Raw genomic sequence first — 12,667 nt, forward strand, 5'->3', positions numbered from 1 at the left:
CTGGTGTAACTTTCTCTCAGGGCTCCTGGCTAATCACGGAACTAACATTTCTCCCTCCAGACCCCACCCATACCCTTGCTTCCTACATAGAGGCCCAAATAGCCATTCAGAGGCACAGATCCCTAGAGCTTCATGCCAGGTGGCCTTCCCTCCCAATAGTTCTAAAGAAGCTTCTAACCTAATATTTGTTACATAAAATTAATAGCTAGCCAAGTTCAGTTGTGCCCAGTTATAATTCAGATTGTTAAGCTATAGGCATTGGTTGTTGATTTGTGACTTAGGACACCCCCTGTGTTACAGAGTAGAACTGCTCCAGAGGGTTTTCTCGGCTGGAATCTTTATGGAAGGAGATTAGCAGGCCTTTTTCTTCTTCAGTGCTGCCGAGTGCATTCAAACCATCAACCTTTTGGTCACCAGCCAAGTGCGGACTATTTAAGCTATTTACAGACGTTTGGACAGTTCGTACTGAGGGCTGGAATGGACTTCGCGGAAAGGGAATTCTCACTGGAGAGTTTCTGCAGGCCTTGGGGACCATGGTTCTGTATAGTGGCCTGCCAGTGTTACCCTGCATGTCAAATGGACCCTTGTTTGTTCCTTCTCTTGGTACAATTCTAAGTGGCCTGTCCTCACCTGCCATATACCCCTTCAGGTACATGCCTACATCATCAGTTACCTGAAGAAGGAGATGCCAACTGTATTTGGAAAGGAAAACAAGAAGAGAGAGCTTATCAGCAGATTACCAGAAATCTACATTCAGCTGCAGCGAGAATACCAGATTTCTGCGGGGGACTTCCCCGAGGTCAAGACCATGCAGGTACTGGAGCCCATTACAATGTCAGGGGATGCGAAGGAGGTAGAAATGCGTGCCACATTGTCTGGCTGGTTGCTGGGACACATGACTGTTTCGTCGTTTAGGATCAAGGAGAATGTAACAAATTCATCTTCTTAATGGTGATCCATAATAAACGCTCCTGTGAATAAAATACAAATTGCCTGCTTCCCAAACTTTTAAACAAAAGGGAACACATAATCAGAGGAGGGATCAAATGTGTGTCTGGTTGCCTCCATGAACAACTGCCTCCTTTGCCATGAATGAGACCAGAAAAACTGAATAGTGCCCAGCTACCATTACTGAACATTTCAATCAAAGATTCTATAGAAGAATCCTGGTCAAAAGGGGAGAAAATGTGGGACAGAATTCAAAATTCTCAATGGAATCCAAACTTTCCGGAGCCAATGGGGCTGGATAAACCCTGGAAATTATTGCCCTGAGATAATCTTTAAACTTTAAACCAAAACTATCTCCTGAAGTCTTCCTTGAACGGAAAAATAGCTTATCTCAATTAGTAAAGTACGTCTACTTTGAGCATTGTGCTCTTTTAAGGAATTATCTATGTGAGGTCAAATTGACAACAGCAACTGGAGAGGTTGGATGGAAAGCTTAAGGGGCAGTGAGTTTAAGATGGTGGTGTTCAAATAATTTGAAAAATGTTTTAATAAACTTTTAAACAAAAGGGGCCACATAGCCAAAGGTAAATTAAACTTATATGATAAAATCAGACGAGTAGCCATCTCAGGCTGTGTTCAAGGAGCTTGCTTCGATGTTGAGGTGATGCCTGTTTTTTGGAAGCCCAGACCCTTAAGGGAATCAGAGCAGGAGTGACCTTCAGGTTACCTCCAATGTCCTCCTTGACCTTGAGCCTTACCCTGCCCTGGTGGGATTGTGAGCTCAGGCAGCATTGCTGCCGTAGGCTCAAGGGTTCAGTCAGAGACCATGCGGCTCTATGGATGCAGCTGGACTTCATCCTGTGCTGGTGAGGATTTTTGCTTAAAGGCCAGCGTTGGGCAGCCTTGAGTCTGATTTTGGGGTCTCTCTAGACATGTCTGGGCAACTCCAGCTGAACCTAAGTGGTTGCTGCATTCAGCCGCCTGGCCTGGCCAGTGTATCCACTGCAGTTGTGTTAGGATGACCATGTTGATGCTGACCAGGTCATCTGAGCAAGGCCAGGCCATCTGCCTTCTGTGTAGATGGTCCTCACAGAGCCAGCCTGGCCACCTTGTCCAGTGCTGCGACCTGTCTATACTGGAGGCCACGGCCCTTTGCAAAGCAGGGGATGCGGACTCAGATGCCTGCAGCCACCAGGAGAGAACGTGAACAAGGGAAGCAGGCTGGGTGAACAAGAAACCCCATCACTCTGTCCAACTACCTGTGGTTTTCCCACATTTGATAGAGATGCGGGTTCTGAGAAATCAGCTTCTACAAGGAGGAAAACGGCTCTGCAAGAGCAGTGAGAATTTGGGTGGCCACAGGAGGGGGCAAGTTAGTGAGTACAGCATCGCTGCCCTCTGGAACACGGGTCTGGGTTGTTCCAGAGAAGCCAGGTATTGTGTTTGTCTGTAAAAATCACCTGGTTTTCCAATTTTGCCTCAAATTTTCCAAAAATGCCAGGTAGAGCAAATGGCGTACCTGCACGTTGGCTTCAGCAGTCACTGTCTTCTCCTGGGCTTCAGAGAGACGGCACCAGACTCAGGGTACAGGGCCTGTGTGCACCTGCCGCCTCAGGAGAGAAGGATGAGATGGAAAAGGGGGTCACAAAAGGGAGGGACGAAAGAGGAGGAGGAAAGACCAGCTGTGGAGGGAAGGGTCGATGTGTGACAGGAGGGGAGGCTTTGATCCTGAGCTGTTTATTTTTTAATGTAAACTTCATATAATGTAAAACTTTATTTACTGTAAAGTTTACGTGTGAACATAGGGTTGGCTTACTCTTAACATTTGGGTGACAACTCTTTACAGCTGGGCCAAGGGTGAGTCAGCTGGTACGTGTTATCTGGTCAGAAATGATTTGGCTGTCTTAAAAATATAGAAGCATCTTTTCTCTTCCAGAGGTAAAATAGGTATCCCTGCACTCAGAGAATGAATTGGTATGTTTCCGGTCACGGCGACAGCTGATTTGAGAGCTAACCATGGCGTCTTGGAGCAGTCTCCTGCAGTGGGTTCCCCCCGCACACCCTGGGGTTAGGCCCTCACCCCATGACCAAACTTTAGGGCAACTGCTTCCTTCATCCTTCAGATATCTGTGAAGGGAAATGTTGACTTAAACATTGACTTATTTGTGAAGGTTTCTTGACCTAAAGTTAGGAGGAAATACACAGCCCATGCCGTGGCCTAATAGGAGGGTTCTCTGTGGCTCGTTACCTAATCAAGCCACACAAGAAGATGCAGCGCCTGAGACCCTGAGGCACCCCTGAGCCTCCTTGGCAGGGCTCCCCTGCCCGTCCCCAGCTGAACTCCGGTAACATAGGGAGCAGACTCTGGGACCAGAGCAGCTCATGACAAAGCTAACCTGGCCCTGGCCAGGTCAGAGGACACCCAGGCCAAAGAAGGAAACCATGGTGCCCCTTCACCTAAGGTCTCAGGAGCAGCCAAGGCCCATTTAGTTGGATATAGGAAGGGCCCAAATTTTGTTGAGAACCACTTGGGGCCAGGCCCCATGCCAGGTGCCTTCATACCGCTAATGAACACCTGAGTGCCCAGCACTGGGAGTGAAGAGCCCGCCTGACAGTGACCCATTTGTTCACCTTCATTTATTCATTCATCCAAGATATTAATTAAGCCTACCAACCCTGGTGGCTCAGTGGTTAAGAGCTATAGCTGCTAACCAAAAAAAAAGGTCAGCGATTCGAATCCACCAGGCACTTCCTGGAAACCTTATGGGGTAGTTGTACTCTGTCCTATAGGGTCACTGTGAGTTGGAATCAGCTCGCTGGCAACAGCTTGGGGTTTTTATGACTAGGCACTGTTCAGGTCCCTGGAATAAATAAATGGACAAAATGGCCAGAACAAGAATCCTTGCCCTTGAGGAGCTTATACTCTGGTTACGGTCTGTGTCTCTCTGACTGTCATTGGCGTTGAAGCTTTTGGCAGCGAAGCTTGTTGTTGGGACACCCCTCCTTGTTACATCTTGTGTGGCACTGTAATTCATTAACTCCAGGTGCTGCTATCTTGTGTTCTTCTCCCTCCTAAGGCTATAACTCCAGAAGTCTGTCCCGTTCATGCCAGATCCCCAGCATCTAGGGTACCACAGGTGCTCAGTAAATGTGCTGAATGAATTACTAAGCTAGTGGATGTTCATAGCAGGGCAGGCCCGAGGGTAGTGAATGCCTTCCACTGGGAGTTGGAAGCAAACCTCTTCCTCCAGAGGCCAGCCTGGTCACACTGCCCAGTTCCTTCAGAGAATCCCCAGGGGTTCCCCAGGTAGAGCCAGCAGGTGTGCGTCACTGCCATCTGATAAGTCAGCCTCGTTAGTGTTGCCCGGGACCCTCTGGGTGGGCCGTGGGTGTGAGTCAGTGTCTGCTGTGAGTCTGACATCCTCTGCAGCCTGTTGTGGACTGTCTGGGACACCAGCAGGGAGCGTGAGCTAGGAGATGAGCGTGTTATGATCTGTGCAGACATCGGGGTCGCAGAGAGCTCATAGATGCCAGCGTCAACTCTTTGTTCTCCTGTCCTGGACCAAGCCCATCAGTGGTGACGCTTGGGTAAGGCAGGGAGAGGAAGCTATAGTGAGAGCTGAGCGTGTCTTTCGAAGGCTTTTGCCCAGTGCTGGGAGAGGCCCTACAGTCGAGTCTGACCTGCACCCTTGGGGAGGGAATCTGGTTTACCGCAGGGCTGTGAAGTACTGCGGAATCAGGAGAGCACTAGAAGCGCCGCCCTCCTGGCTGGCTTGGTGCCCCTCCTAACCCAGGAGAATTTGGGCCCCACAGCTGATGGGTTGGCAGTGCCTTAGCGGCAGAGGGCAGCAGAGCTGACCCATCTGCTCTGAGCCTTCAGGTTGGTTTGTCAACTGCTTCTGGGGAGTGAGTGGGCGAGGACTAGACTGCTGAGCCTGGGCTACAGACTGACCTTTGCCTCTTGGGAGGGAGCAGTGCCAGGAGATCCCACATGGTGGCTTTCGTGGATAAAATTGTGAGTAAACCTTTAAATCCCCAGTGTGTATTCATCACAATAAAGAGACTTCTGGGCCCACCCTAGTCAAGGCCAGTATTATGGATTGAATCATGTCTCCAAAAAATACATGTTGGAATCCTAATCCCTCTACCTGTGGATGTAATCACATTTGGAAACAAGGTTTTCTTTATTATGTAAAAGAGACCATATCAATATGGGGGGTGTCTTAAACCTAAGGACTTTTGAGGCATGAAAAGAGCAGATTAGACACACAGAAGCAAGCCCAAATGGGGGAAGGCAGATGCCACGTGGAGACCACCAAGGAACTAAGAACAAAAGTGGAAAGAGACAAGGCCCTTCTCCCAGAGCCAACAGAGAGCACCTTCCCCTAGAGCCGGTGCCCTGAATGCGGACTTCTAGCCTCCTGTATTATGAGGGAATGCCTATATGTGTATCACAGCCACCCACTTATGGTATTTCTGATGTAGCATCACTAAGAAACTGAGACAGCAGGAAGGGCGATGGCTTAACTTGGACCCCACACTTCCTGGTCGGGCCTGTGTGCTTGGGGACCCCGGAGATAAGAGTGTAGGATCTGTTTCCTCTGTGCCCTTGGGGGCGGGAATGGCTGCTGCTGCTTCCTGTCCACCTCTGCAAATATGTGGCCATTTCCCCTTGCGGGCTTTCCAGAGATTTGTCACGGAGTCCACATCCCCTGCAGGCTGGCGGAAAGTTTGGGCGTCCCGCCCTCGGTCATCCACTTGGTCAGACACTGGGGCTCTGTGTGCGCTCAGAGCTGAGGCTGATTCATGAGCAAATGGGGTAGGTGTGCAGGCACCCAGGGGAATCCAGACTTGTTTACCACAGAAGCACTGGGATTTTTGTGTAGGCTCCCTGCTCCTCCACCTTGCTTGGCTTTCTGTTTTCAGCCCTCTCGTTTGACTGATAGTTGGGCAGCAGGAGACCAAAGCGCTGTTTGCATTGTTTGCTGCTGATGTTGGGGATGACTTTGCTGGTGACTGTAACCTCTTGGTGTGGATGGAGACACACAAACCAGAATGCACTTAAAACCAGGTCTGCACCGCCCCACAGCTCCAAGCTGAGCACAGGGCCACACGTGGGCTTTCCTCCCAGCCCAGCATGGTTTGATGGCCACAGAGCTTGCTGTTTGAGAAGAGTTTCAGAGGCCCCTCTCTGGAGATTGGTCAGGCGGCTTAGCTTTCAGCCTTATCCGCTCTATCGTCTAAAGCTCACGACTCCACGCCCAGATAACAGCAGGGAACTCTGCCCTGCAGTATGCCCTCTTCCTTAGAAACGGCCTGAACGTCCAACCTCAGGGACAGCGGACGTGAATAATGGCCCAGCCGTACGGTTTAATATTATGCAGCTATTAGGAAAAGCTTGTATAAAAATTAGTATCACAGAAAGATATGATTTTTTTTAACCCCAAGTTGATAAACAGTATGGCCTTAGTTCAAGTAAGTGTGTGTGTGTGTGTGTGTGTGTGTGTGTGTGTGTAAAAAGGCTAGAAATGTATACCCAAAAATGTTAACAGAGGTTACTGTTGGATGATGGGATTATAAGTGGTTTAATTTTTCTCCTTTAGCTTACCTGTTTTTCCTCATTTTTCTCTTTAAAAGTTTGGCTGTTTATAATAACACTAAGTTGTATGTTTCCCCAACTGCCTGTCATATTACTTCTGTATGAAACAGTCAGGTCTGAAGGGTACGTAAGGCCTCTTCTCCTCAGGCTCCTCCCTGCCTCCTCTCTGTATCGAGCACCATCTCCAGAAAGTTGTCCACCTCGATGGCCCTTCTCAGGCCCCTCTAGAATTGTCCATACAGAAATACTTTACACAGAGTCTGTTTGAAAACTGCCGGACCTGGAATTCTCTACATTTATGTGACAAAACCGGTGTTGAAGACATTGCTCATTAGGTCTTTGAGGCCCCTTACACGCAGCTTGGAGTACCTCCTAGGTCAGGGCCAGAGAAAGTTTGTCTCTAGCAATGAATGGGTGGTTTCTTCCTTCAGACAATGAGGACTGTGTAACCCCTGGGCCCCAGCCTGGGCGGCTGAGAAGCTCAGAGCTAATCTGTGCGTACAGGCGGCAACTTTCCTCAGCCTTAGTTGTCTGATGTAATAATTCTGTCCCTCTCCCTTTTAATTTCTTGGCTTTTCCCTTTCTAATGACTTTCTTATATTTCATGTTATCCTTTTTTCCACTGTCAACATAAGGCAAATCCTTTTTGAAAGTGGGAAGTAACTAAAAAATGGTGTGTCCTTCCTCCATTACAACATAAGCGCCTTGAGGGTGAGGACTGGCTTTTCACATTTATATCCCAAGGCCTAGAGGGCCTGGCAGATAGCAAATGACCGATAAATGGTGGATGAAAGGAAGGCTGGCTGGATGGATGGATGGATGGATGGAAGGATGGATGAATGGAGGGAGAGAGGGAGGGATGGATGGATGGTTGGAGGCATGGATGGAGGGATAGATGGATGGACGGACAGATGGACAGATGAAGGAGGAAGTGAACAACAAATGAACCAAGGTAGGAAGGATTGTTCCTACAGGTCTGTGGCATCTGCAGTCTGATCCCACCCTGCCCAGGTAGTTGCTGTGTCTCCCAGGGCCTCTCCAGAGCCTCTGCTCCTGCCCTGTCTGATGATGGGAAATAGAGCCGAGACCCTGCCCTGCCCAGTAATACTCAGCCCTGTTGGCTGGATTCATACACTCATCCTCCCCACCCGTACACCTCTGCCCATTTCCAATTTAACTTTATTTGTCCATCTGTTTGAAATGACTACTGATTAGAGGGTAAGGACTACTCTGTATTTGCCAAATTTTAGTGGCCTTGCCTAAATACCTTTTTGGTGTAGCTTCCATGCTCCTGGCCGGGCTGTGCCTTTGTGGGTCTGCTCCTGCCGTGTTCACACTGAAGAGCCACCTGGGCTCATTTGTAAGAGACACCACATCCTGAGATTTCACCGTTAGAGCCAATGACAAGGTACCCCGAGCTTTGTTGTGTGTGTGTGTGTGTGTGTGTGTTTGGCTGATCCAAAAGCGGAGCCCTTAGATAACTGTCTTCCCTAAATATAGTCCCTCTGTCTGAAAGAGTGCTAAGCACAGTCAGGAGACGTGGGGTCACATCTCGGCCCTGCCGGGACTGCCTGGGCGGCTGCCTCTAAAGCACATTTATTAGTCCCTGCCCTTCCATACTCCCAGGACTGTTGTGAGGATCAACTGACGTATGTAATAAAGTCACTTTAAATGATAAAATACTAATTCTCTAGAGCACTAAAAAAAAGGTGGGGCAAAGGTGGGTTGTCTTCAAGTCCCAGAGGCTCGCTGTCACTCACACAGCTGCCACCATGGCTTAGCTGCTGTAGAAGAAATGCAGTGAGTCCCATGCAGCTTGTCTCTGCGTTAGTGTCCTAGGGCTGCTTTAACAAAGTTCGAGAACAGAAATTTATTGTCTCACCGTTATGAAACCCGGGAGTCCAAAATTAGGGTTCAGGTTTCTCCTGCTATCCGAAAGTACAGTGTTCCTGTGAAACCTTCCGTAAGCTGAAATGGCGTAAAGCAAAGCAGTTATTATTCATTTATATGGGAAAATTTTTTGAGTGTTCCCAGACCGAAAAAATAACCTACCAAATAACACATAGAAAACCTTTACGAGCTCTCGTAGGCTTCACTGATACCTTAGGACACACCTTGCTAAAGAACGCACAAAATAAACTAAGGTGAAGCACAGATGCTCACAGACACAGTCAAAGCTCTGGCGGCTGATACGGAGACGCTGAGTGTAGGTCCCAGACGGGACGAGCTTGGCTACGGCACTCTCGGGCTTGGGGGTGCGCGCCGCCTCTTTAACTGCTCGCTGCTAAGCAAATGCTGAACGCTATTTCCTCTTTTTTGATAAAAGTGAAAATTGTCTTTGGATTTCTTTCGGTTAGCAATCACGGGCACTAACGTAGGTCTTCCCTAAAACTGAAGAGGCGTGAAGTGAACTTTTGAAAAGTGGGGGACGCCTGTATTGTCCCTGTTGATCCCTCCTGAGGGCTCTGAGGGAGAGTCTGTTCTGTGCTTCTCTCCTAGCTTCTGGAGGCTGCCTCAGTCCTTGGCGTTCTTGCTGCAGGTGCATCTCTGCCTCCATCTCCACATGGGCACCTCCCTCTGTGGGTCTCTCTGTGTCTCTTCTCTTTTGTAAGGACTCCAGTCAGATTGGATTAGGACTCACTCTACTCCAGTATAACCTCATGTTAACTGAAAACATCTTCAAAGACCCCATTGCCAAACAAGGCCACTTTCACAGGGGTACCAGGGTTAGGGTTAGGACTTCAGCATCTTTTGGGGGGCACACAGTTTCATCCATAACATTCTCCTATATCTGGTGAATTCAGATGTGGGGATCCCACCAAAGAGCGAGTTCTGGGACACCCCAGGGCACGTGATGTCTGTGTTAAGGGAGAGTCAGTCCCTCCAGCTACCCCTCCCTGTCTGTTCCCTGAGGAGAGAGTCTGTAACCCAGTGTGTGGCTTGTCCTCTTGCAGGAACAGCTCGAGAACTATGACTTCACCAAATTCCACTCGCTGAAGCCGAAGCTGATCGAGGCCGTGGACAACATGCTGAGCAGCAAGATCTCGTCACTGATGCAACTCATCGGCCAGGAGGAGATAAGCATGCCCACGCAGATGGTGCAGGGCGGCGCCTTCGACGGCACCACCGAGGGGCCCTTCAACCAGGGCTACGGGGAGGGCGCCGGGGAGGGCGCCGACGAGGAGGAATGGGTCGTGGCCAAGGACAAGCCCATCTATGACGAGCTCTTCTATACCCTATCTCCTGTCAATGGCAAGATAACGGGCATCAACGCCAAAAAGGAGATGGTGACCTCCAAGCTGCCCAACAGCGTCCTGGGCAAGATCTGGAAGCTGGCCGACTGTGACTGCGACGGCATGCTGGACGAGGAGGAGTTTGCACTAGCCAAGCACCTCATCAAGATCAAGCTGGATGGCTACGAGCTGCCCAACACCCTGCCCCCCCACCTCGTGCCCCCCTCTCACAGGAAGTACCTGCCAAAGGCCGACTGAGGAGGGGGCTGCGAACAGGACGGGTCGGGTGGGATGGGGTGGGAACCAAGAAGCTGGATCAGAGGCCCACTCGGCCACTAACTCTCTGAGGACCTTGGCCAAGGCACTGCCCCTCTGTGCCTCACCTTTCCCATCTGTACAATGGGGAGGGCAGGCACTGGACACTACATGGTCTCTAAGGTCCCTTCACCTCTAAAATTCCCTGAGTTCCTATTGAAAGATGGGGTGGGGAGGGCATGACAATATTGAAGATTGAGAAGAAAAGGGAAATTGTTCAGAGTACTCAGAAACCTGGAGAGACAGGTGCGGGGTGAGCTGGCTTTGTGGAATCCCAGGAACCCCAGGAACCCCAGGAAGTGAGTTGGGGGCCCTTCTGGAGCGGTTGAGCCTTCTGCTTACCTGGGCTGTGTATCTTCATGAACAGATTCTGCAGCACCTGCCTGTCCCTCAGAGGACACCAAGAGGGAGAAAAGAAGTTCTTATTTATTTTGTTTCCTGCTGTTTTCGTAGTGGAGAAAATAGAGCAGAGAGAGCTTCTTCTATCTCCAAATTGTCTACCAAGGAGAAGACGGATGCCCCCAGGTTTGACAGGAGGAGGAGCTATGTCTGTGTGTGCCCCATCCCACCCCCAGGCTCACTCAGAGCAGGTGGCCAGGTTAGCAGATCACGTGGGTCCCAACATGCCGCACTGGCCCGCCCTTCTGGGTGCCCTCCCAGGGCCTTCCCAGGAAAGCTGTGTTTGGTTAGGAGTTTGGAACTCTCAAACTGTATTAACCCCTGGCAAGATTTCTAATATACTTTTCAAGGCACACTGAAGTCAAAGGCTCACTTTTCTTACCGGTCTGTCCAATACTTTGTAGCACAGTCTATTTGTCATGCTTAGCTGTTAAAAGTCCCCAAAGCTTCTTGGCCAACGGCAGAATTTAAATTCAATAAAAACATTTCTTGGTGCCTACAGTGTCCTAGGGAGCGTGGACACATGGGTGAATGGAGTCGGGTAGAAGAGTTAGACACTATTTTTGTAGGAAATAGATATTTTTAACATGTCCAGCTTTTTTTTTTCTCCTCACAGAATAAAAGCCTTTAATACAAAAACAGGATGGAACCTTTCACTTAAGCCTTCTCTTTGAAAGGCGGTGTGGCTTGTTGATGAATGCCCACCACCAGGCAGGCTTTGTGCACTTACCCTCACTTGGGCTCCTGAGTACCCTTTCCTAGATCCCCGTGGGAGTCCCTCAGGACTGTCCCCTCACAGGACAGGCCTGGGTCAGGGGGAGGTGGCTCATGCTCACCACCATCCTCCCCGCTATGTGGGCACCTGCATGAGGGTGTGGGTGCGTTTCATTGTTACACAGCAACAAAGAGAGAAAACATCCATGCCTGTGAGGCCAGAGCCCTGCCAGCACAGGACGTGAATGATGAAATCCGAGCAGCCCCACGTGACCCTTCCAAAACCACGTGCTTTTTCTTTTATTCCTTTCACCTGCCTCTGGTGACGTCCAGGTCAGACATGCAGACTTAAGAGAAAGTATTTTGGTAAACATTTATCCGGATCCCAGCTCTCACACACCCTAGCTTACTTGAAGAGTAATTTAGTTTTAGGAGAATTAAATGTGATGGTTTTTAAATCTTCCTGAGCACTTTTAAATTAGACAGATGGAAGAGAAACCTTACAACTCCAGTCTGTCACAGGAGCAGGCAGCTCAGCGGGTGCTGTCAGCTGGGAACGTGTCAGCAGCATCCACCACAGGTTTGGAGGTGCCAAGCTTAGCGGGGTTTCCAGGCAGAATTATTTTGCTGCTTTAACTCTGTTCGATTGTCAATTGTCCTGTATAAATATACACACATATATATGCTGCCTGAGTCTGTGTTTAATTTCTCACATATGTGTATACATGTATATATGGCCAAGTGTTGTCTATGTACAGACATACAGGAGAAGTCTTTGAAGGGGCAGTGGGTTGAGGTTTCAGTGAGGAAAGGTCTCGGGGTGTGGTGATGCACCCACCCACATGCCCTCAGCTGTGCGGTCAGGCTGAAGAGGCGTCTGGCAGCTGAACCTCTTTCCCGGCAGGGACCTGGTGGTGGTGTTACAAAACCATTTGAAGTCACATGTCCATTTTTCTTACATCCTCTCTCACATCATGAAGTCATTCATCACAAAAAGCTGATTAGAAAGGAAAATACTAGAAAACTAGGGATGGTGACCAAGATAAGCACAGAGTGCCCCTTAGTTTGCATCCAGTCCACCTGTAATCCCACCTCACTCCACACAGCCAGCCGGAGAACAGCCCTCTAGGATCTGTCGCCACACTCTGCCCTTTCCACAGCACTGCCCCAGTGTTCAAAATGCACCCTCCCCAGACCGTGTACGTGGGGGAGGTGGAAGCGGGGAAACTCCAGAACTATAAACCCGTCTTAATGCTCTCAGTGGTGCCACAGTAGGATATCCAAGAATCTTGAAGCCCTATTTTCTGAATAACACAAACTTCTGCAGTCTTGAGTTTCAGGGGGAAAAATGAAAACTTCAGTCTACTCCCAAAGTCGGCTTTCAAGCTGTAAGCCAGCTAATGAGGCCCTCCCGAGCCTACCTGCTAAAACAACGTGGCAGCGTTGAGACTTGCAGAAA

At 49.5% G+C, this 12,667-nt stretch overlaps 1 protein-coding gene across 2 annotated transcripts in view; it reads left to right on the forward strand.

Moving 5' to 3' along the window:
- EHD4 (EH domain containing 4) overlaps window positions 1-11,901 on the forward strand; it is a 73,491-nt gene extending 61,590 nt beyond the window's left edge. Inside the window, exons 5-6 of one of the 2 annotated variants that reach the window (XM_064292144.1) lie at window positions 650-814; window positions 9,502-11,901. In XM_064292144.1, the coding sequence (XP_064148214.1) occupies window positions 650-814; window positions 9,502-10,038 (702 nt within the window). In that variant the 3' untranslated portion in view covers window positions 10,039-11,901. The remainder of the gene's footprint in view (window positions 1-649; window positions 815-9,501) is intronic. The other variant, XM_064292145.1, reaches the window with a different exon arrangement.
- The last annotated feature ends 766 nt before the right edge of the window (window positions 11,902-12,667 follow it).

The sequence above is a fragment of the Loxodonta africana genome, chromosome 10, assembly GCF_030014295.1.
Source record: "Loxodonta africana isolate mLoxAfr1 chromosome 10, mLoxAfr1.hap2, whole genome shotgun sequence".
Lineage (NCBI taxonomy): Eukaryota > Metazoa > Chordata > Mammalia > Proboscidea > Elephantidae > Loxodonta > Loxodonta africana.